The sequence below is a fragment of the Miniopterus natalensis genome, chromosome 4, assembly GCF_054644295.1.
Source record: "Miniopterus natalensis isolate mMinNat1 chromosome 4, mMinNat1.hap1, whole genome shotgun sequence".
NCBI classification, from domain to species: Eukaryota; Metazoa; Chordata; class Mammalia; order Chiroptera; family Miniopteridae; genus Miniopterus; species Miniopterus natalensis.
This window is the reverse complement of record NC_142084.1, coordinates 79,871,882-79,893,716: the sequence shown is the minus strand read 5'-3', so window position 1 is coordinate 79,893,716 and position 21,835 is coordinate 79,871,882. Positions and strand designations below refer to the sequence as shown.

Below are 21,835 nucleotides of genomic sequence, written 5' to 3'. Positions count from 1 at the left end.
AGATGGAGGTCCAGAGGCCGAGGCCCTGAAAGATTCAGGTCAGACAGAGCCAGCCCGACTGACCAAGCTGCAACTTTGTCCAGGCCACTCTGAGGCCGGTGTTCCTCCTACTTTTTACAGGGCAGGGAAAGTCTCAAAGAGAAGCTAATATCTGAGTCTGAACTGAAGGAAACATAAAATGTTCAACAGCTTTATGAGTATGAAGAAAAGTAAATAATGTATGAATAAACTCCTACACACGCTCTCTGAACTGTCATAGCACTCACTTTCTAGGAGCCTGGACAGGTGACAACCAGACACTGTGCAAAGTGCCTTCCTGACAACAATCTTGTGATGTGGGTATTTCAGTTCTCTGCACTTGGCAAAATGAGGAAAATGAGGCTCAGAAATGTAAGGTGCTCATCCCAGGTCACATACAACAAGCAGGAGACCAGGATTCCCAGCCCCTGATTCTGAACCCACTACCTTCAATGGAGGAATTGACTGGAGAGAAAGGCCTCACGTGCACATCACAATCTGGCTATCTCCCAGGCCTCCCTGACTGCCAGCATCCTTTGTCCAACACAGGTGCCCAGTCACAGGTGTTTAGATTCCTGCCCAGAAATGGACCACCAGCCTGCTCCCAACAACTCTGTCTCTACTACTACCCCTGACACTCACCTTGGAGTCTTCTGACCCAAAAGGGATGCCACATTGCCTCAGCAGATGCTGCAGCTCCTCTTCAGTGTAGGAGCTCATCTCCTCCAGCTTGCAGGTACCCTCCTGGAGCAGCCTCACCAAGGCACTGCCATTGCCTGCAAGAGATGACGGTGCTGAGGGGAGGACACTGCCTCAGCCAGAGGTCACGAGTAGTACCTGATGCGTGAGGATGAGAACAAAGGGGCAGGGGCAAGGCCTAAGTGCAGCAAGGGGTGGAAGCAGTCTGCCCTGAGCACTGCCCTGGGCACTGGGAGAGGTGGACTCAAGGCAGGTCTTATGACTTCTGCAGAGATCTAAAGCTACTCACAACTGGCTTTATGCCCTCGAACATCTAAGGGATACATCCAGCAGAGTGCCCTCGCAAAGAACTCCCAAATGGGTCAGCTTTTAACCTTTGAAGGTTTTTCAAAACCAAGATCTCAGATGCTTACCACAACTACAGCAACGAGAAGCAGCAACTCCCATTTTAAAATGCTCTCTATACACTATGTTCCTGAACCTGCCTAATCAACAGAAATATGTGGGGGCCTTAAAAAAATTCCTGGGCCCTGAAGCAGCAAACAAGAGGTGGGCCCCAATATCTAATGTTAGGAAGCACTGTTTGAGAACCAGTGGATCACAACATATTAAATACTTAGAAAAATCAATTCAGTAGGTCATATCCAGAATTTTAAAAATGAAATAAAACAGAAAATAACATATACTGCATTTGGTAAGGAAAAATACTGTTTTATGAAAGTTTTGCTTCATTTACAGATAAACACACATGTACATACTTATATGAGTATCATGCTGGGTCATGATGCAGAACCTATTTCTTATTGTGAGTTGCAGTAAAAAAAAAAAAAAAAAAAAAAAAGGTAGAAGACTATCACTCTAATTAGATCACTCCAACTTCCTAACAGCCCAGGAGGTGGGTAACTGTATCATGCTTCTTTGTGACTGAAGCAACAGAGACTCAGGGCAATGAAGGGAATTGGTGGAGGTCACGTGGCTACTAATACTAAGTGGCATAGCTGGGACTCAAACTCATATTGTCAGAAACCTATGCTCTCAACAGCTAGTCCAGGACATCTCAATGTATATCCACAAGGTATTTGCAAAACTATCTAGAAAACTACTTAGAAGGCAGACTCCCTGGCCTCCACTTACACTTATCAATGAAAATCTTTGGAGTGGAGCCTTATCATCAGCATTTCTCAGAGGACTTCCACTGTTCAGTGCAGTGCATCCCCGAAGGCTGACAGTGGACTGTGTAGGTCAGTCCTATACAATGTGGCTGGCAGCTCTTCAAAACTCCACAACATGATTTAATCTCTAGGGGATTCTGTCACAGGGTGTCCTATCTTTCCAGAAGGAGCCCTTCAGGTGGGCCTGGCCCCCGCTCTGCATTTGTGCATCTTGCCATGGGCAATGTTCTAGACTCTTGACTGGGCCCTTCCCTGACCCCAGTCAGCCACCAGGTGGCCTTACCAGGTACGGGCTGTACATCCAGGTTTTTGTCTTTCTCAGTGTTGACGACCACAGCTCCTCTCATGAGTGGTGGGAAGAAGGGGGCAATAACAGAGGCATCAAACTTGGTGATAGGGATGCTGGCAGGGAAGGCCACCTGCTCAATCACCTCTGTCTCCATCGTGGCCCAAAAGTCCTCCACGTTTACCTCACTAGGGCCCAAGAACTCAGGCCAGGTGAACTAAAAGGTCAGGATAAAAAAGGTCAAGCTGTAGGAGCCACAGAATATTAGCAACACAATAGCCTACCTTCTTGATACACTCGGGGCAACCAAGGCTGGGGAGAGGGGGTTATGACAGCCATGCACTGCTGGGATGCCCCCAAATCTGACATCTCAGTACCTGTCTTTTGGCCATATACAAGCCTGAGGTGTCTGAGACTACTGGAACAAGGGCAGAAAGGCTGTGAACAAAGGTCTATTTCCAAAGCCCATGCCCTTAATCCCTATACTTGCTGGCAGGAATCATCACCCACTTCCAAGGCCCTGTTGATCCCTGACCTCCTCCAGAAAGGCCTCCCAGACTTTGCCAGCACACAGCTATCTCCTCTACCTCACGCAGCATTTACTTATCTATTGTAGGCACCTAGTAGTTGTGCGATTCAATTTTTCTTCTGGTATCTCCCTTATATGGTCTGCAAAGTGTGGCCTGATCCTATTACCTAGAGCAGAGTAATTTGTGTTACTTAGCAATGCTAACGCCAGGGCGCATGTCAATCAGTATGAACTAAATCTCTAAGTTTGTATTTTAAAACAATTTCCCATGTGAGCAGTTCTGAAAGTGTGGCCCCTGGGCCAACAACATGAGCATCAATCACCTGGGAACTTGTTAGAAATGCAAATTCTCAGCCCCACTCCAGAACTACTGAATCAGAAACCCTGTGGGTGGGGCCAAGCAAGCCCTCCACACAAAATTTTGACAGCCACTGCCCAATATAATGCCTATGCCCACCAAGTCTGAGGACCACTGCTCTATGCAAGACATCTATCTCCCCATCTTACTCCTATTCCTTCCCCATCTCATGGGGCACAAGCACATGCTGCAAGTAAATGGTAGTCTCCCACCACAATTTCACAAGGTTCTGAGCACACCCTCTCCACAATGAACAGGGGACAGAAAATGCCAAATGAGTATACGGTCTGTGCAACTAACATGGCTGTCATTAGTCCACAGGGTCCTCCTCTATACAGTCCCTGAGGACAGGGCCAACCCGACAGTCTCTTCATAGAAAACTACATATTTAAATTTTGTTCAATAACTTTCTGTTTTATTTCAGACTTCAGGATACCCTGTACTCCCTTCTCCCCACACACATACCACTCTACATGCACAAAAGGGAGAAAATAAAGCAAGCCCTGGTCTCAAGAAAGAAATCCCAATGCCACAGAAAGGGAGACACATGCATCTTGAGAATGAAGGGAATGCACTGGCAGGACTAAGAGATGTGAACTTTGTGGGGAGGGGGGCTTCTGTCTATTCTGGAAACCGAAGTCTCTGCAGCTCAGTGTGTTTAGAAAACCAAAGCTCAGAGACCCAGGAGGTCTGGGTGAGCATGGCAGTGTTTATGAGCTCAGACTCTGAAGTCAGACAACTAGACCAAGGTCAAGGTCTAGCTCCACCCTGCCTGGCTAAATGAGCATGGACAAGGTCACCTGGGCTTCAGTCCCTTCATCTACACAAATCTCACAGTGTTGGGGCGAGAAGCCAGTCATATAGCAAAGCACTGAGCACAGAGTAAGAACTTGGTATATGTACTAAAATGCTCAATAAACCGTAGCTGCATTACTGTTAATATTACTATTAGGCAAGCAGCTTTGGATGAGTCTAGAATAGCCTCTTGGTGAGACCAGACACAAAAGCAAAATTTTGCAGTTCATTTTATCTACAAGGAACACTTGGAAAGTGCCAGGATTCAGCATGCTTGTTTTCCATATTTCTTGTTATATACTACCATTTTTCAAATATAAATATTTGATCAATATATGTACTTTTTATTAATTGGGAAGAAAAAGAGACTACGTATTAAATCCTAAATATGTTCAGCTGGCAAGACTAAAGCTTTTCTCCAAAGGTCCCACACCTCCCCTGGTGGTGAACAGGTGGAGATACAGGCCTGGTGCCTTTAAGAGTTACTCTCTGTTCCAGTCTGCTGGTCACAGAATCGTACCCCAGTGAGACTATGTGCAGAATCAGACTTACGGCACATGATCGTGGGAAACAGCTAACCAACCTATGGGGTTTTCTAACCCCTGTACCACATTAAGAAAGATTCCCTATTATTCCCAGTTTGCTAAGAGATTTATCATAAATAGGTGTTAAATAATGAAAGCCTCTTATATCTAATGAAATGACCATATGGCTTGCCCGGCTGGGCGTAGCTCAGAGGTTGAGCATCGACCTAGGATCCAGGAGATCGTGGTTTGATTCTGGGTCAGGGCACATGCCCGGGTTGTGGGCTCGATCCCATCGGGGGCGTGCAGGAGGCAGCTGATCAATAACGACTCTCTCATCATTGATGTTTCTATCTCTCCCTCCCTCTCCCTTCCTTTCTCTGAAATCAATAAAGATATATTAAAAAAAAAAAAAAAAAAAAAGACCATATGGCTTTTCTCCTTTAATCTGTTAAGTAGTGAATTATATTAGTGTACTTTCTCACAATGAAGCAATCTTGCTTTCCTGAGATAAAGTTAGTTACAATGGATTACTTTATTCATTGTTAGAGTTGACTTGCTATTATCTTAGGCAGGACTTCAACATCTGTATTCATGAGTATAATCAGCCTCATTTTTTTCTATTATATTAAACATCTAGTTTTGTTTTCAAGGTTATGTGACCTTATACAATGAGATGCATATGTGCTATTCTTCTATGACTGGAATCATGTGTTTCTTGGATATTTGTTAGAATCAATATATAAAGCTATATGAGTTTGGTGTTATCATTGTGTGAACATTTTTTAGTTAAGAACCTAAATCAGATCACGTCCTCAAAACCCTTCAGAGATTCTGTTTTCCTCAGTGTTTATCCTTAAAATGGCCCATGAGACCCCATGTAGAGTCTGGCTCCTGAACCTTACATATCCTACCACTCTCTCCATGACTCATATGTTCCAGCCACACTGGCCTCCTTGCTGTTCCTCAACCATGTCTAGCAAATCCACCTTAGACCCTGTTCTTGCTGCTCCCTCTGCCTGGAAATGTTCCTGCCCCAGAGAAGAACATGGGCTTCAATTTCTATTCAAACGCCCACTATCAGAGAGGCCATCCCTAACTACCCTCTATAAAATAGGAATTCCCCTTTCCACCATACCCTGCTTCACGGTTACTACGTTTCTTGTAATTTATTACATATAATAATATATAATATATATAATTCATGTTTGTTTCCTATTTCCCCAAACCAGAAGGCAAGCACCACAAGCACAGAAACTTTGTGGGTTGTTTTTTTAACTGTCATTTCCCAAGTGTCTAAAAAGTATACCTAGTTCATGTTTAATAAATTTGTTGAATGAATAACAAATGCCTCTATTTCCATCTGACCTTCCTTAGATGAAAACTTGGGCAGTGGCAGGAAAAGGCCATTCTTCTCACACAGGACAGGACTGAGGCCATCTGCCCCTGGGGACATCACGCAGGAAGGTGACAGCAAAGTGTGAGAACAGTTCTAAAGGTTACCCATGGTGACTGAGAGGCACTTACCTCCACACTCTTCAGTGCCAGCACGTTTTCTTCACTCCTCTGGGCCATTTCCACCTTGGGGGCCACACCACAGATGCCACAGATCATGTCATTGTAGTCTCGGACAGTGAGGCACTCAAAAGCCCAATAGCCATTGCACAGCAGCTCTTGCAGCTGGCTCAACTCCTCTGAGGTGAGTGTCTTCTCTGGAAGAAGAACAAGAGCTCTGAGGAGGTCAGAGAAAAAGACCCCGAGGCCACTGGGGATGAGCTAATGGCTGGCAAGAATAGCAATTGTGCAAGATAGCTTCTCTCCTGAGAACACCCAAGAGTATTAACCATTCCGAGGATCAAGCACCCTGACCTTCAAGTGCTCAGGTGGCAACCCAGAGGATAATTCCAATCAGTTACATCTGCCTGTACTAAGTACCTACTAGGTACTAGATGCTGTGCCGAGAACTTCAAATTATCTCATTTAACTCATATCTTTATGAATAAGGAACTATTATTTTCCTCACTTTGTAACTGGAGAAACTGAGGCACAGAGAATAACTTGCTCAAAATCACATTGCCACTAAGCGGCAGAGCCAAGACAGGCCTTTCTGGCTCTAGAACCTCTGCTCTAATCCATCTGACCTCACAGCAGGAGGATTGGAGTCTGTAATAATGGGATGGGAAGAGCACAAACAGAAATAAGTAAGGAGAGCAAGGGAAAAATAATTTCTAATAGTAAGGAGGGTGGTCCTCTCAGCATGAGCCCTGGGATTGGTAGCATATCTCCAGAAGCTGTGTATTCAAGATGAGTCTGATTAACATGCAGTGAGATCAAATGTACCTATCACCAAAAGACGAGCTTCTAAAAGTCAGTTTAACCTCATGCTGAGGGTCCCTGGATGTACAGACAAACTCACGCTTTCCAAAGTTAGTTTGGCATTTGTAAAATTCAAGAGGAAAAGTGTGTTAGGAGGCCAAGATTGTCTCCTTTTCAAAATATCAAGCTCTACTCCAAGAGGACTCTTTCAACCAAAGCCCATCACTGAAAATTCCCAGGGAGCTTACACCTAATCTTGGGAAAGGGAGGGAGCCAACCTTTACCTGTCTGCTCCTGCACCGACTTCAGAACAGCACTGACAGACACTCTGGGGTCCTCTCCCAGCTTGATCTGGTTTCGTATTGCAAAAAGCAAGTCTAGGCTCACTAGCAGCCTGTTTCCCACATTAAAGAGACCTGCAGGTTAAGAAGAGGCAACAGGGAAATTCATTACAATATCATACACAATGGTAAAAATTGGGAACAAACTAAATGCCCAATACGGGAACAAATAAATAAATTAGGGTGCATTCATAAAATAGCAAACTATGCAACATTACAAAGAATAAGGTAGACCTAAATGATCTGATGTGAAGTTGTCCCTAATACATTATTAAATGAAAAAAGCAAGTAATAAAATACGCATAGAACTTTTTAAGAGAAAAAAAGAAACCTCTCCCAACCACCCAGCTCAGGCCTCATGACCTCTCACAGCTGCGCAGCAGGGAAAGAGCAGGAGTATTCTTTAGCCCAGGGATGTGTAGGGAATGTGACAAAGGCTATAAAATCACCCCTCTACGACCCTTGGGATAAAAGACTCAGTGGAATTTAAATCAGCCAATTTGAGACAAATAAAAGAGGGTGATTTTACATTTGCACAATACATAACACACAAATTTACACAAAAACCAATTATGGAATAAGTGTTCCCATTAAAAAAGGGTACAAATGAATGGGGAAGGCCTTTCTAAGCATGATACACTTTGAAGCCATAAAGGAGAGGACCAAAGCAATGATTACATAAAAATTAAAACAAAAAAATTAAAAAACCCTTTGTGTCAAAAAAAAATCACAAATTTAAAGGACAACTGATAAACTGAGGAAGAACTCTGTCAACAAGATAGCCCCCCAAAAAGAATGGAAATACATGAGAAATTCATGGAGAAAAAAAACACACAAAAGATATACAATCTTCTTAGAAATCAAAGAAATATAAAAAATTAAGAAATGATATATCAGCTTTTACCTACCAAATTGATAAACTTTAAAAACTAACAATACTAATCTACAAAAAATTCCTACAAAAATAATTTGGTATAAATCTAACAAAATATGTGTGGGACCTATATGCTGAAAAGTATAAAACATCAATGAAAGAAATAAAAGAAAGCCTAATAAAATGGAGAGACAGACCATGTTTATAAATGGGAACAGCTTAGTATTTTTTAAGCATGTCAAACTTCCCCAGATTGATCTACAGATTCAATACAATCCCAATTAAAATTCCAGCAAGACTCTGTAGACACTGACAAACTGATTCTTAAATTTACCTTGAAACGCAAAGGAACTAATATAGCCAAAATAATTCAGGCAAGTGCAAGGTTGGAAGGCTCATGCTACCTAATTATAAGACTTGCTTAAAGCTACAGTGAGCAAGACAGTGTGAAAGTGACAAAAGAATAAACATAAACGGAACAGAAGAGAATGCAGAAAGACCCAGACATGTATGATGAATTTATTTCAACCAAGAAATGAAGGTAACTCATTGAAGAAAGGACTGCTTTTCAACAAATGGTGGTATAATTGAAGGTCCGCAGGCCAAAACAAAAAATGAACTCCATCTGAGTTTCACACTTTATACAAAAATCAATTCACAGACCTAATTGTAAGCCATAAAATTATAAAACTTTTAGAAGAAAACATAAGAAAATTATGACTCTCACCCAGGTAAAGAAATCTGAGATGGAACATCAAAAGCTTTTCCCAGCCCTGGCCAAGTGGCTCAGTTGGTTGGAGCACACAGTCCTGTACACCAAAAGTTTGTGGGTTTGATACCCAGTCAGGGCACATACCTAGGTTTTGGGTTTGATCTCTCTTCCTCTCTCTCTAAAAATCAATGAATACATACCCTCAGGTTAGGATTTAAAAAAAAAAGCATATCCATAAAAGAAAAAATTGATGAACTAAAAAAAATTTATTTTGATGAATTGGTCTTTATCATAATTAAAAATTTTTGCTCTGTGAAAGATTCTGTTAAGAGAATGACAAGACAAGCCATAGGCCCTAAGAAAATATCTGCAAATCACTTATCTGATAAAGGACTTGTATCTAGAATATACAAAGAACTCTCAAAACTAAAGAGTAAGAAAATGAACCACCTAGTTCAATGGGCTAAAGTTCAGACACTTCACCAAAGAATACATACAGATGGCAAGAAAATATGTTCAACATCATTATTCATCAAAGAAATAAAAATTAAAACCACAATGAAATACCACTTACATACCTATTAGAATGGCTAAAATAAAATAAAATGAAATAGACAATACCAAGTGCTGACAAGTGGGGCAAACCAGAACTCTCAGCCATTGTTGGAGAGAATGCCAAATGGTATACATAGATATTTAGGTAAACTGTCTGGCAAGTTCTTAAACTGGTTAACAATCCAAATGTCTTTCAACTTCAATGAGTGAATAAACAAATTGTGATACTTTATAAAATGCAAAACTACTCAACAATAAAAAGAAACAAATTATTGATACATTCAAAAATGAGTGATTTTGTAAGGCATTATGCTTAGAAACAAGACTCGAAACACTAGCTACTATGATTGGATTTATGACATTCTGGAAAAATAAAACTACATAGAGATGACCATATCAAATGGTTGCTGGGGTGAGGGGTAAAGGATGGGCTTGATCACAAAAACACAGTACAAGACAACGATTTGGGATGAGGAAACTATTCTACATATTGATTGGTGGCAGTTACACAACTCAGTGCATTTGTCAGAACTCATATCTATACAACAACAAAGTAAATTTTTTACTGTGTGTAAATTTAAAAATCAAGTTAAAATTAAAAAAATATATACATATATATAATCCTAAGGTACTACTAGCCTAGACAGGCTGCATTCCATTAACTGTTGGCAAGAGTATAAAATAGTATAAACTTAATCTGGCAATGCAAGACACTGAAAACATGAATTCAAAATAAGGCACCATAAGGTTCTGAAGACAGAATAAAATAACATATACTTTTTAATCTTCAGCACCCAATTCTACATATGAAACTCAAGATTCAAATTCTCACAATGGTTGGCACGTGATAAATATTCAATAAATGTTTGATGTTGATGAATGGAGGGGAAATGGGTGAACACACAGCAATTCCACTTTTGAGCATTTACCCAAAGGAAAAAATTAAGACTGTAACAAAGATTTAATTATAAAGAGTCCTCTAAAATGGAGTGCTACTTCTTAAAAATGGTCATGTATTTCTCCACTTGCTGGCATAGGAAGATGCCCATGATATACTGCTAAATTTTAAAAAGCACATTCCAAAACAACATCCAGCAAAAACCCATTTTTGTTGAAATTAAAGCTATAAACCTATAAATCCCTCCACACTTTCTTATATTCTGCAGTGATAAATAGCACACCTGGGATTAGAGGGCACAATGTTGTGTTTATCTCATAGCAGGATTACTAATGATTTTCAGTTTCCTCTTTCTACTTGTCAGCATTTTCCAGTTTTTCTATAATCAAAATCTATTATTTTAAAAGTAACTTTGTTTAAAGATCCAGGATGATCCTAACACTTGACAGGTACATGTATACTGGGGCTGAGACATCCAGGAGGGAAAATCCCCTCTCCTTCAGAAGCCCCATCTGAGAGAAGGTCCAGTGCTCACAGGACCAGAGGTCTGACCCACAGAGGCTGTACTCAAGCCTGTTTTGGGGGCCCACTGAGGGAAGAAAGACTGGCACCCACCTGTATAGATGTCCATGAAGCTATGCAGTGCCAGACAATGGGGATTCAGACATATCTTCACCTGGGCAGTCACCACCTGTAGCCGGTTGGCTGTCAGCAGCCAGCACTCCTGGGGCCCAGCAAGGGAGCTAGTACCCAAAACATCACCAACAAAAACAGAAGGGATATCAACCTCTTAATAATTAATCAGCCTCCAGGGCTCAGTGATGAATGGCAAAATTCTCAAGACTTTAATGCAGTAGGAAAGTGAAGTGTGAGAGCTTGTGTCCCAAAGCTTTCTAGGTGGGTGTTCCATTTTGTGGGAATCTTGTCTGTAGAATCACACCCAAATTTAATATACCTCTCAATTTGTTACCCAATTTAACCAATCCCACTGAACCCAAATGCAAGCATTATGCTGGGCAGTCCAGATGTAAACTAAATCCTAAACTGGTGACAGTAACTTTCAGGCATTTTCAATGGAAATAATGGATGATTACTAATTATTATTAATTAGAAATTGGAAAAGTAAAGGAAACCTAAGAAAAGCAGAGAATAACATCTTCAAAGGTTATAGTTTGAAAGCTGTTTGAAGAAAGCAGCAATATGGGTCAAGTGAGATGGGGCAGTTAGGGGCAGGAAATGCGAAAGGACTGCTTACTTTTGTCCCCCTTTGAATAATGGGCTGCTACAGAGAAGGCACTGCGTGGATGGAGACTCATAATAATTTGACCAAGAGGTTTGCTCGATGGTGACTGTCTCCTCACTCACGTTGGACAGAATGAGTCGAGAGCTGTTGAGTTCATTTATCAAGGCAAAGACCTCGGCCAGCTCGGATTCATTCTCAGGAATCTGTAGGACTTTGCGCAGCAGCTGCAGTGTGGACTGGCGCTGGATCTCCCTCTGGGCTGCACTCAGGGGCTCTGTGACACTTAGCCCATCTGGGAGCGGTGAGCTCGCCTCCTGGGAAGAGAGTGGATTGATCACCAAGCACCCAGAGCATGAAGAGCCAGCCTCAGGCTATATCATGAGAGACTGGAAGCAGCAGAGGGATGGGCCCATGACTGAGAGGTAGGAAACCTAGGCTCCTAACCAACTCAGCTAATAACTCACTTTGTGACTTATGGCAGGTACTTTCTCCCTCTGGCACTGTTTCTCTATCAATAAAAATGAAAAGACTATATACACCTCTTAGTAATGATTTCAAGTGTCAGCTCCCATTCACCAAGTAGGGGATCTAGAGGATAAAGACGTGGGCTTCAGCTCTGGATATGCCACTTAACAACTGTATGTGTGTGACCCAAAGCAATTTAATCTTTCTGAGCCTCAGTTTCCTCACCTATGAAATGGAGGAACAAAATACTGGTAATATCCTAGAGTAGCTGTACAAAGTAAACAAGATATTAAGTAAAGCACTTAGCACAGTGCCTGGGATGCAATGAAAACCCTATGAATGGTAGTTTTGATATATAAACAAATAGCTATACTAATTAAAGTATTTATTTTTAATGCTTTATGGGTTCTAGGTACATGAGAACTTTATATACCAGTCAGAGGCTTCCAGGAACAAGGTTCTGAAATGCTCATTAAAAACAGGTCCTTGCCATAGCTGGTTTGGCTCAGTGGTTAGAGCGTCAGCCTGAAGACTGAAGGGTCTCAGGTTCAATTCCAGTCAAGGGCACGTACCTCAGTTGCAGGCTGGATCCCTGGCCCCGGTCAGGGCATGTGTGGGAGGCAAGCAATCGATGTGTCTCTCACATCAATGTGTTCGTTCTCTCTCTCTCTCTCTCTCTCTCTCTCTCCCCCTCCCTCCCTCCCTCTCTGAAAAAAACAATGGAAAAAAATATCCTCAGGTGAGGATTAAAAAAAAGGTCCTTCTCAGGCGGGTCCCTTTTCAATGAAGGTTCCTTATGCCAATACAGCCTGAATTACTCCCTTCTCCATGCTCCCACAGTCCATTCTTTTACTGTAGAATGCACTGTCTCACAGTTGGTAAGCAACTGTCCCCACTCTTCAGTGAGTGTAGGGTCCCTGCTAAATCCCAATACCAGAATGAGGCTGGGTACACAAAAGATGCTAATTCATAGTTGCTGGACATAGTATACACTGCTTTGTAGAAGTTATGTGCTTAATAAAAGAAGGAGCTTTCTGTTAACTCTACATCCTAGGTTAACTCTTATCTACAATAGTTTGGTTATTTATCTTTCTTCCCCACTAGACTGTAAGCTCCTCAAGGGAAGGGGCCATGTCCCACTCATCTCTGTATCTCCAAAAGCCTGATCCATAGTAAGCATTCAATATATGCTTGCCAAAAGAAAGAATGAATGAAGAGCTGAGTGACACTAGAATTGTGTTGCCCCGGGAGGTTGTGTGTTCCCTGTTATCACTATGTTGAACCATGGGCTGGGACAGAAGTTGGCATGAATACTGTCCTTTGGCTCTGAGCCACAGTTGAAAGATGGACAGGAATGAAGACCAATCCAACCCAAAGATGTTGCAATCTTAATTACAGCAGGACAAACTGCATAGGAAATGTATGGCCACCAGGGGGCTCCAAAGAGTAACACACCCAAAGGTCTCTGGGTTTCTGACCTGTGTTTGATTTTGTGGAAAACCATGGCATTTTATTTCTCCTAAAATTAAGGAGATTGGAGGGTAAGGGAACAGCTGAAGACGAGGGTTCTTGGGGTAGGCAGCTACCAGTTAGCCAAAGACAGAATAATATAAGAAAGAGTGGGATTTGAAATCAATTCTTGCCTCACCTGGAAAGTTAAGTGACCTCATCATCCAAGACCTAGAGACCAACACCCACTTCCATGCTGCAAACCAACAGCTATAGAAGGAGAAAGGAATGTTCAGAGCATCTACCTACACAGAATGCAATTTCATCCCATAGCCATTGATCAACACATTATTGTACTGTGTATGCAACCTCCAGGGTTAGAAGGTACAGGGTAAACAGATACACCTGCCCTAAGAGATTACAGTCTCATAGGGAACTAAAAGAGGGAGTCAAGACAGGGTGTGGTCAACACTAGTGAAGAGAAACAAGCAAGCACATGGAGAATTCAGGAAGAATGCTCACTGCCAGCAGAGGGCACCCAGTGGAATAGCAGAATGTGATGGGAGCGTGGACCTATTTACATGCAATTTCAGGGAGTTACAGATTATTTGAAACTCAATTCTGAGTTTGCTCTAGGGCTCACTGATTGATAGGGAAAACAAAAGCTTCCAGCTCAGGGTCTCTTGGTTCCTGGTCCCAGTGTTTTTTCCACTAAGCCATCAATGCCCACATACTTTAGTTCCACTCCCCTTTCTCACAAAGATGATAACCTCAGACCACCACCCCAAACACAGAGACAAACCTGGAAAAAAGGGGATGAGATTCACCTGCAAGAAAGGCCCCTCCCCATATGCAAAGAAACCTAGAAGCCTGAAGCAGTTCTGTCCGTGTCTCAGTCCTATCCACTCCCAAACCCACATAAGTCTCCCTCCTCCCTCTCCCTCTCCCTCTCCTAACCTTCTTCTGGGCCTCTCCCTGGCTCAAGGACACTCAGTGGGACCCCATGACTAAAAGACAAACTGCCCAGGCTAGCATTAAACATCTTCCGTGATAGGGCCCTGATATGCCTTTCAAGCCTATTTTCCATACTCCTCCCCATACATCCTTCTCCTCTGGCCAAGTGAACACCCAATGACTCCCTGCCTCTTAACTTTTGCTCATGCTTGCCCTTGAGTACAGCATGCCTTCCCCTTCAATCCAAATCCTACCCATCTTGCAAGGCTCAGCTTAGATCTGGAGTGGCCAGGTACACCTCAGATCCTGACCATGTAACATCCTTCCCCTGCAAGGCAGATCAGCTGACATTTCTCTAATTATTTTCATCCTAGTCATTCCACTTGCTGCCTCAGATGCTGTCACTTTCTGTTCACTTTAAAAAACTCCCATGTGGAAATTCAAAGGACCTCTGAAAAAGCCCATTTTTCCTGGTTCTAAATAATAAAAAGTGAGCCCTAAGGAACCAAGTGGAAAGTATTTTACTATCCAAATAGTTTGTTCCAACTTCAGAGAGCAGGCTTGCTAAGACTGCTAGAAATAAAGCTTTGTGATTAGATAAAAGCTCTGCAAGGAACATGAGAAGCATCAATCTAATCTACAATCTTGGTATTGGCATTCTCTATTTACCAAAATACTATTAACAGGTCCTCTATCAGACCTCAGAGGTAAAAGAATGTAACCCTTCCACCTCTTCTTCTGAATTCTATTTAAGGCCTGTGTTACCATTTTCTTTGGTGAATGAGCTCTCGGTTCACTGGGCCAGAAGGGTCTCAGAGATCAAGGTATCTGGTCAACCCCTTCACCCTGGCAATGAGGACAAGGAGAGAAGGCAGCACTTGCCCAGATTCAGAACCTATAAATTGGTTCCAGTTCTGGTGCTCTAACTAAGAAATCCTTTTATTTCTACTAAAACAAGTTCACTAACAGAGCCCAACCCAAGGCCAAGGGATGTGTTTGGGGAAGGAACTCACGAGAGCCTTGGTGGTTTTCTCAGTCCGGTCTTTGGCAAGGTTAAAACCACAACTGGGACAAATCCTCGGTTTATGCCGGTTGGTGTAGACATAGCTACAAGAGGGATTCTTGCACTTTCCCCGGCCTCTTGATGTTGCCAGGCCCAAATCCTAAAAAAGTAAGACCAACGTTCAATTCTTCAAAAGTTGAGTTATACCTGGACAGAGCCAAGAACCAGGATGACCAGCTATCAGTAAATCAGAGAAGAAAGTAGCAAATGCAAAACCAGACTTAGACTAACTTCCAAAGAGCCTTGAAGCAAGATCCCTTTTCTGCAGTTATCCCTTTTCATCTTAATACAGCCTATATAATTTTGTCAAGTCCTTCCCCATCTGTGAAACAAGTGAGTTGACTGTCAAAGGTCAGGGACTCGAATACCTCCAGGGTTCAGACACCTGGCAGAATGAAGCAGGCCTGTTCTAACAAAGAGTACAAGAAACTGCAGTGAACTAAAGACTTCAAGCCCTTCCTAAATACAAATTGTAACTTCTGAAATACTTAAGCTAAAAGCTCTGGCATTTAGTCTCCTATGACAAGCTGTTGTCTAATCAGCCAAACAGAGGGTCCTGGGCACTTTCCACCAGATGGTAACCTGAGTGGCCAACTGTAGCCAAAGGGAGGGGGTGGTGAGAATAGCATGGCATGCAGAAGGTAGTAATTAGGTCTTTGGAAAAAGAAACCTGAGCACATGCTTGGATAAGAGACACACTCTCCTTAAGGATCAGGCCAGACTAGGTACTAACCCACCAACCTGTGCTCTCTTGTTCACTACTGGATCCCTAGCACAAGGCCTGGCACAGAGTAAGTGCTCAATAAATCTTGTTTTGAGTAAATGACTGCCTATATCTGGTAAGAATTTCTAAAAATGTAGATGCTCTCTCAAAATCTATGCATCTTACTCAACTCAGCCAGAGAACATGTCAGAGGTATCCGGCTGGTTGATATCTTAAGGATCAACAAAATTAGAGAATGCTAAGAGGAAGAGAAGCCCCAACATGGTATCCAAACCAACGCAATAGACAATAAAAACTGAGAACCAGAGAAGGAAAGAGCCTTGCCCAAGGTCACATGGCATGCTAGCAGCAGAGCCAGATCCACTTTTGGATTAGATTTTTTTGACATCTAGTGTTTATTCCATGATGCTTACGCTCTAAAAGGATGACTCCAGAGTTACACATTTGTGTTATGTTACAAATGAGAGAGGGAGAGGGAAAACCTTGGTGGGAAATGCCAGGCTAAACAAAATAAGTTACTTCTAAAGTACTTCTCAAACCTTTAAGATACTAGGATTGAATGTGACTCTACTTTGGGGAGGAAAAATATAACATTTTCCAAACTTGTCTATGGAATACACTTTTGAGGCTAAAAGGTACAAAGACTGTTGAACGCTAAAACTGGAATGTATTCTCATCTCCAACTACTTTTAGTAGAAATATCCTGATCTCAGCTTTATAGATCTCCTGGGAAAAACAACAAATCTAGCTGATTTACCCAGGAGCTATCATTTGTATTAGTGACAGGGTCTTCAGAATCAACGATCTATCCCTGACCCTACTCTCACTCCTAACTACCACTACTTCCCACCTACCGCAGACTCCTACTCGCCCTCAACCACAAAATCAAACCACCTCTGTGTCAGCCCATCACCTGGCTACACTTACCAGCGTGACAGTGCAGCTGTACTTATATGGAGGAAACATATCAGGCTTGACTTCTACAACTTTCAACTGAGATGTCCTATTGGCCGAGCCATTTGGTAGCTGTGGATCAGAACAAATTATTTAGTGTCTGAACCTCAGACTCCTGAGGTCCTGTGTTCTAAAACAGCTTGAAGAAAGTTTCCCAGGAAATTTGTAGTCATGTTCCAAATGAGCAACTTCACAGGTTGCCACACTTTTTCTGTGCAGCTTCTAACACTGCGTGTTAGAAACACTATGAATCAGATTTAAAACTACCATCAAGTGAGAAAAGCATGTAGTAGTTATGTGGCTGGATAATGCTGGCATAAAAAGAAGTCTGAAAGAGTACTCACTAAAGTGTTCCAGGGTGAGAGAATATCATGATTGTTTCCCCTTTACCACTATCTACAAAATGTCAAATGTTCTATACTAAATGTAGATATTACTTATATAATTAAAAAAGACAAAGAAAGCATTCTAAATTGAAAGTATTCTGTAATACTGAATTTAAGTTGATGTATAGAACATAAGATTTCATGTACAGTTTAAGACTAGCAAAAGGGCTTATTTGAACAAATACCAATTGTTTAGACCAAAGAAAACTATTTACAAAGAAGACTGGAAGTTTACAAAGTAAAGGGAATAATCTAAGGCCTGGAAATCTACAAAGTGGTACACTCAGTGCTGACACAACACCTGGATGACAAGCAAGTCAGCCTTCAAAGTAAAAGCTGGTTGATATTCTTGTGACAAATTCAGAACTATCAGACAAAGGAAATTACCTGATATAGTGCACATGGCAAAGGAGATGGTAGGCCGATTTTCCTGTTCCAATTTGGTCCATGACAGGGTTTTCAAACTACAAGCAACAATCCACTGAGGGGTCGTGAAATTTAATGAGCTAAAACTAGCACTTTGAAAAAAGAAATGGAAAATACCGAAGTGACTGCATACAATTAAGGGCACTGCTTCATTAAACTTTTAATGTGTGGCTGTATGCATATATTTACTGGGCTTTGATGTAAAAATGTGTTTCCTACTGAGGGTCTTGGTCAAAAAAAGCAGTCTGGTGAAGAGTACTGATTTAGAGAATTTTGATAATAACTATTCTAGCCACGTATGGCAAAAGAACTAAAAAAATATATATCTAAGAATAAATGTGCTGAAGTACATGGAATTTTGACACCTCAGAAATCTTAAATAACTATATCGTTAAACTGAATGAACTGTACTGGCTACAAACCAATATATAGAGTAAGAGCCATAATTTTTTGGTTTAAAAAAATTGTATTAAAAAAGTAAACACACACAAATGCAAAAAAGAACTTAAAGGTTAAACGAGCACACACCAGGCTGTTAATAGTAGTTAGTTCTGGGTGGCAGGACCTCAAGGGACTTATTTTCTTTCTGCCTTACCTGAATTTTCTATGTTTTCTAAAACAAAGATGCATTCAGTTTTTTAAAGGAGGCTAAAGAGACATGACAACTAAACACAATATCTAATCTCAGACTGGACCCTGTACTGGAGTAGAAAAATGCTATAAAGGACATAATTGAGTAAAACTGACAGGGTTGGAATACAAATGATAAAGTATTGTTATCAGTGTTTCAGTAACAGAATATCCTATTCTTAGGAAATACACCCTGAAGCATTAGTAAGTAAAAGGACACATAGCCTTAACTTATGTATATTTTATACATGCACACACATATGGGAGGACACATATGAGCACATTATAAAGCATAATGGACTAATATGTTAACAATAGATAATTGGGTAACAAGTACATGGGCGCTCTTTGATTTTGCTAATTTTTACTTGTGCAAGTGTTTTTCTATGTTTTGAATTATTTCTAGATAGCTTTAAAATATCTATTTATTTTATAACAAGAAAAGAAATTAATTAAAAAGTAAATAACTCATTCATGCTAAGCCTCCTCCCAGAGGTCCCCCAGTGTAATAAAAGTCTGTTTTTTGCATAGTTTTGGGACACTAAATGGAACCCCTGTTCTTGGAGCAGACAGCTCCTCCTCAGGGAAGGGAATGCATCTTACCTTCACCTCACCAGTGTTAGATGGCTGTTGGATGGTCTGGCCCAGCTGTTTCAGCGTGCTTGGCTTCAGGCCACAAGTCCTCACAGAAGGAGTCTTATCTGAGACAACCAGGAGCCAAACTGGTAACTTAAGTGCACTTGTCTCCCTAAGTCTCTCATCTCCATTCTCAACCCCATACTCCTGTCCCCTTCCCATTAGACAGCCCCTCCTCCTGGGTCTGTCCCAGTCCTTACCACTCAGGGGAAAGGCCTGCCTGGCCCTAGGAAGTCCCATGCTGCTGCCTCGGCCCACATTAGCTGGAGCTGGGAGAATTGCTCTCATGGGTCTTGCTGCAGCCAGTAGTGAAGGCTTGCCCCGTGCTCTGCCTTTAAGCTCTGGGGCTCTAAGACCAGGTATGAGCAGGTCAACTCTGGAAAAAAAAACAAAAAACAAGGAGGAAAATCTCCTAGAAATTCAGGACAAAGAGAAAAGAAAGAGAAAAGTGCAATCTCTAAATAGCACTTATTTAGAGGAGTAATTTCATTGTTAAACTGTCAGGCTTTAGACAGATGGGGTTCAAATAAAACCTGTAAGTAGCTGTGTGGCCCTGGGCAAGTAATTTCAGTCTTCTGCTAACCTCAAGTTCCTAGTATGTAAAACAGGATAATTACATATACTTCATGGGGTCATTATGAAGATAAAAATGTGCAAAACAGTGCCTACAGTGTACAATAGCCGTAATATAACATCTAATTAGTCTCTAATTAGAGCAAGTATTTAAAGCATATCAATCTCCCACATGAGAGCGGCTGAGAGACCCAAAAGAACCACCTATTTGTTTCCTCTTGTAGCTTCCAGGTTGAGCGCAGAGCCTGCCGCACAGAAGGCCTCAACCCATGCATGTGCTAAAGTGACTCACTTGCCCAAACAAAAGGTCTCAAGTGCGCAGCTTTACCCTCCACCTCTAAGGACACAGAACCATCTCAAAGTACATTGTTTAAAAGTATACATGTGTACACATAACAATACACATTTATATATTTGAATATGCTTAAAATTCTCTCTAGAAACAGGATGTTGAGAATATTGATTGTCTCTCAGAACTGGAAATAGATGCCTGAAGGATGGGATAGAAGGGTGAATTTTTTCAGTGTAAATTCCTTATACCTTTTGAGTTTTACCATGTGAATGAATGTATTTCATACTCAACAATAAAAAATTTAAAACTATAATAACATAAACCAGAATTCCTAAACATTGGCAGTATTAACATCATGGGCCAAAAAATTCTTTGTTGTGGGGGCTGTGCTGTGCATTGTAGGATATGTAGCAGCATTCCTGGCCTCTACCCACTAGATGCCAGTAATAACCCCTACACCAACCCGGTTGTAACAACCAAAAATGTCTCCAAACATTGACACAACATCCCCTAAAGGCAAAACTGTTCCCCATTGTGAACCACTGATATAAACAAGGGCTTTCAGTTACTAGACCACAACTACCTCTGGGAAGGGGCTACATGGAGAATCCAGTTAAGCCTTTAAGGAGGGAAAGTGTGTGTGTGTGTGGGGGGGGGATTAGCCCGCGTTTATGGACCTCCTCCTATCTGCAAGGTGCACAATCTTTTTCAGTCTGTATGGGTGAGCCACTGAGGATAAGATTTTTTTCAATACTCAACTCAAGATTTTTCAGAGGTGAGAACTGAAGATAAGAGGCATGAAGTGACTATGCCCAAGGTCAAATGGAAGCCAGGGACAGAGTCACAAACAGAACTGAATTCTCTGACCACCATGACAGGAATCTTTCTATAAGGTGACTTAATAGAGTTTCTCTTTCCAAATCTAGTATCAGGATTGAATAATAGTTTATAATACTGCCCACAGCCTGCACCAGCAAGACCCTGATAGCTGCTTTAGGGAGACTGACAGAAAGAGATGTATTAGGAACCTAACAGCAGGGCATGGACAGCAGAGTATAGGAGGAAAGGTAAATCATTGCATGTTGCTAGGCCCTGGTTTCTTCATCTCTAAAATAGGAGCCATAAATGGATCTGTGGACTCTCAGGAATGCTATATGGGACAAAACAAACATGAGGCATTTCCCCAGATGCTATTCTAAATGCAATCCTATAATGTATAAACACATTGGTTTACCCTGTAGGTTTTTTAGGAGCAGGGAGTGAACTGGAGGTGCTGGTCCCCTCGGCTGGTGGTGGTATGTCTGGGCTAGGACTGTCATTCTCAGTTGTCCTCAGAGAGATCTCAGGTTGCACATCACTCTTGACCACTGGCATCTTAGTGACTGCTGTACCACGATTCCCAGGAGATTCCTTGACCAAAACATGGGCATCTGAGATGACCACTTCTTCCCACTCATTCTCCTCACCCACTTCTCTTGGAGGAGCTACACTTAAGAGCTGGCTTACAGCTTCGGAGTTCTCCAGAGTCAGTTTGGAGGCGGTTTCCTTAGAGGAATTTTGCTCAGTGATGACAGGTTGCTGATTCCTTTTAACCACAGAGCCTTTGGAGGAGACACCAGAAGTCAATTCCACTTTGACTTTGGCTGGCTTTTCCTAGAAAGAATAAAAATACATTGTATACATATGGCATTTTACAACTGACAACACATTCACAAATATATTCTCATTTGATGCTCGTAACAATAATTTACGGGCAAGAGATAAGGAAGCTGAGGCCACGAGAGAGGAAGAGGCTAACTTAAGGTCCCAAGTATGAAACTGGCATGAATCTAAGTCTTCTGACTCCAGGTCCCCTTCTTCACTACGTATTCAATGCCTGTGTTAGGGTAAAGCTCTTCTCCTCCTAACAAACTTCTTACTGGTATGCCTCTTTAGGTTTCAGCAAACAAACAAATGGCATTTT

The 21,835-nt window shown here is 41.7% G+C and overlaps 1 protein-coding gene across 2 annotated transcripts in view; it reads right to left on the bottom strand.

Annotated features, from left to right (window-relative positions):
- HMGXB3 (HMG-box containing 3) overlaps positions 1 to 21,835 on the bottom strand; it is a 41,086-nt gene that overhangs the window by 4,765 nt on the left and 14,486 nt on the right. The window contains exons 7-18 of one of the 2 annotated variants that reach the window (XM_087816916.1): positions 21,379 to 21,525; positions 21,107 to 21,282; positions 19,208 to 19,383; positions 18,975 to 19,072; positions 16,903 to 17,001; positions 15,202 to 15,351; positions 11,333 to 11,634; positions 10,693 to 10,820; positions 6,982 to 7,113; positions 5,909 to 6,093; positions 2,173 to 2,392; positions 661 to 794 (exon numbers count right to left, since the gene is read on the bottom strand). In XM_087816916.1, coding sequence (XP_087673042.1) covers positions 661 to 794; positions 2,173 to 2,392; positions 5,909 to 6,093; positions 6,982 to 7,113; positions 10,693 to 10,820; positions 11,333 to 11,634; positions 15,202 to 15,351; positions 16,903 to 17,001; positions 18,975 to 19,072; positions 19,208 to 19,383; positions 21,107 to 21,282; positions 21,379 to 21,525 — 1,947 coding nt within the window. Of the gene's footprint in view, positions 1 to 660; positions 795 to 2,172; positions 2,393 to 5,908; positions 6,094 to 6,981; positions 7,114 to 10,692; positions 10,821 to 11,332; positions 11,635 to 15,201; positions 15,352 to 16,902; positions 17,002 to 18,974; positions 19,073 to 19,207; positions 19,384 to 21,106; positions 21,526 to 21,835 lie in introns of both variants that reach the window. The other variant, XM_087816915.1, reaches the window with a different exon arrangement.